Genomic DNA, 2,387 nt, shown 5'->3' on the forward strand with positions numbered 1-2,387 from the left:
TTCAGCCAGACCTATGCAACATAAGAAAAGTGAGGTTTAATTAGCTTATATGCAAATTTTTGTTAAAGGAAATGCATTCAGAAGCCATTTTACATTAAAATCTCACCAAATCAATGTCAAGATGCAAATGTCTATTTTTAATGTTTTTATACCAGTCACACAATTGTGCTGGCCATAGAGTAAACAGTAAAACACATTTACTCTATTTAACCCAATGGAATAATTTGTGCAAATAAAGTTTAGCACATGTCAAGGGCTACAGGCTTAGGTCAAAAACATGGAAAATTTCCAGCATCAGAAACAAAAGAACGTGTTCATGGAATAAAAGATGGGAAATGTTTTATCGTTTTATGTAAACAGAGACACACCTAGTCCTGTATAAGATGGAGATCTGAGTCTAAAATTTCTTTTTTTAGACCGTGCCCAAGCCTCAGGAGAGATTTACCTTGTAAAGTGCCCTGCAATTCTGCTTGCCCAATTGTCTATGATCAAGCCCTGGTGGGAATACACAGTTTCTGTCTAGCTCATGTGCCAAGGTCCCTGTTCTGCAGAGTGAAACATAGGATGCAGGCGATAAGGTGGAATAAGATGAAAACTACTCTAGTTGTAGTCCCATTATAATACTGAGATTAAACAAAGAAACAAACATGGCTGTGAGAAGTGGAAAGCATTCCTGGGTTCTGTGGTGTAATTATTTACTTTCTATGGTCATCTGAAGAAATGATTTATGATTGCTTTTGCCTATGAAAGAATTACGATTGAGGCAGTGAAGCCCTTGGATTTTAAAAGCAGTGAGTCAGATGAAAGAAATTATCAAATACCAGAACACCGAATAGATTAAAGCATAAAATGAATGTTTCCACTTTCTCTACCCCAAACTCTTAAAGTTAAAATGAAAAGTAAAAAAGAAACATCTATGGAAAATATAAAACCAGTGCTCATGAGTGAATATTTCATGTCCTTGAGCATCTTTACATATATAGAAATGTCCATATTTAATCTACAGTCTGGAAGTCATGCTGGTTTGATTGGTTTGTGTGTTAGCTTCCCAACCACATCTGATCTTTTTTATCCTCTTCCTAAAACATGGGAGAAGCAGTATGCATTTACAAAGCAGAACGACAATAGGAAGAAAAACTGCTATCATAAATGAAGGTGGCGTATACCAGATAAATTGGTTAACGTCAACCCACTTATTCCAAGCAAACACCAGTGCATGAACAGTGCATAGCAGCAGAGTTAAATATCCCATCTTGCTCTGAAAAGAGAAAGAAAATACTAAGCTTTTTATTTTTTCCAACTTGACAAAAAGAGTAGTCTGTTAAGCAAATATGGAAATCAGGAAGGAACTCAACCAACACAGTTAAGTGAAAGAAAATAAACCATTGGCTTTGAACTAAAATTTAAGAACTGTAATTCAAGAATCCAACTGTACCCCTCTATGCCACTGTAAGAAACAAATGAGGCACATTTTCAAGTATTGCTATGATACTTAGCTAATATACAGAAGAGATTACAGATTACAGGTTATTCCTGAAAAAGGGTCAGTTCTTAATATCTCAATTTATAGATTGCAGCCATATCCTAAATTACTTTATTTCTGTGATAAATTATTAAGAGTTTAAAAGCAGATTTATGAATGGCTTAATTGATTATTTGCAAAGAAAAAATCTAAGGTCAATTAAAATCAGAAACTCTTGTAAATCTAGTACTATGACAAAAGCAATTGCACAACTACAGGAAATGGAAGTCTTTCATTTCACTTACAGTAATAAATCTGGCTTAGGAAGTCTATGAAATTCAGGAGTAAAGGAAATTTTATGCTAGAGTTACTGGTAATTTTGGATTTCTTCTTGCATAACAAACTTGATACTGCTGGGAAAATGGAATTACTCGTCAGTGAAGTCAAACACTGCTTTTCCAACTGCTAAACCTACAGAATCTGACTTAACAGTATAAAGGATATTTGTTTATAAAACAAGTCCAATATAGTAGTATTACTCTTCTGGGTTTGTTCACCATACTAATTTAATACTGAAAGCAGTCATGCCCTTGGAGACTCCCTCCTAGACCTGTCCATATATATACTCTGTAGAGCTGAAAACTTTTCTTAAAAATTATTCAGAATATACCTTTTTGGAGGGGGCTATGAAGCTAATAATGCTACAGATGGAAAACCTTTGCATATGTCATTGGGCAGAAGTCTTCTCCTGGACTTTCCAGCTACCTGGTACTGCTCAGGCAGTAAAGAATTGCCAAAACAGCTTCAAGGGAGCAACAAGCAATTCTCCTTTTGTAGTGCTGTATGTGAACAACACTGGCTGGTTCAATATCATCTACTCCCAATTCAGCACGACACAGGGCATTCCTTAAACATAAGGTGCTCC

General features: G+C 35.4%; 1 protein-coding gene across 1 annotated transcript in view; it reads right to left on the reverse strand.

Annotated features, from left to right (window-relative positions):
• Positions 1–869: 869 nt before the first annotated feature.
• Positions 870–2,387, reverse strand: part of STEAP1 (six transmembrane epithelial antigen of the prostate 1) — a 6,257-nt gene continuing 4,739 nt past the window's right edge. The window contains exon 4 of the mRNA XM_010190179.1: positions 870–1,258. Within this exon, the coding sequence (XP_010188481.1) occupies positions 1,001–1,258 (258 nt within the window). The 3' untranslated portion in view covers positions 870–1,000. The remainder of the gene's footprint in view (positions 1,259–2,387) is intronic.

The sequence above is a fragment of the Mesitornis unicolor genome, unplaced genomic scaffold (assembly GCF_000695765.1).
Source record: "Mesitornis unicolor isolate BGI_N332 unplaced genomic scaffold, ASM69576v1 scaffold31158, whole genome shotgun sequence".
Classification (NCBI taxonomy): domain Eukaryota; kingdom Metazoa; phylum Chordata; class Aves; order Mesitornithiformes; family Mesitornithidae; genus Mesitornis; species Mesitornis unicolor.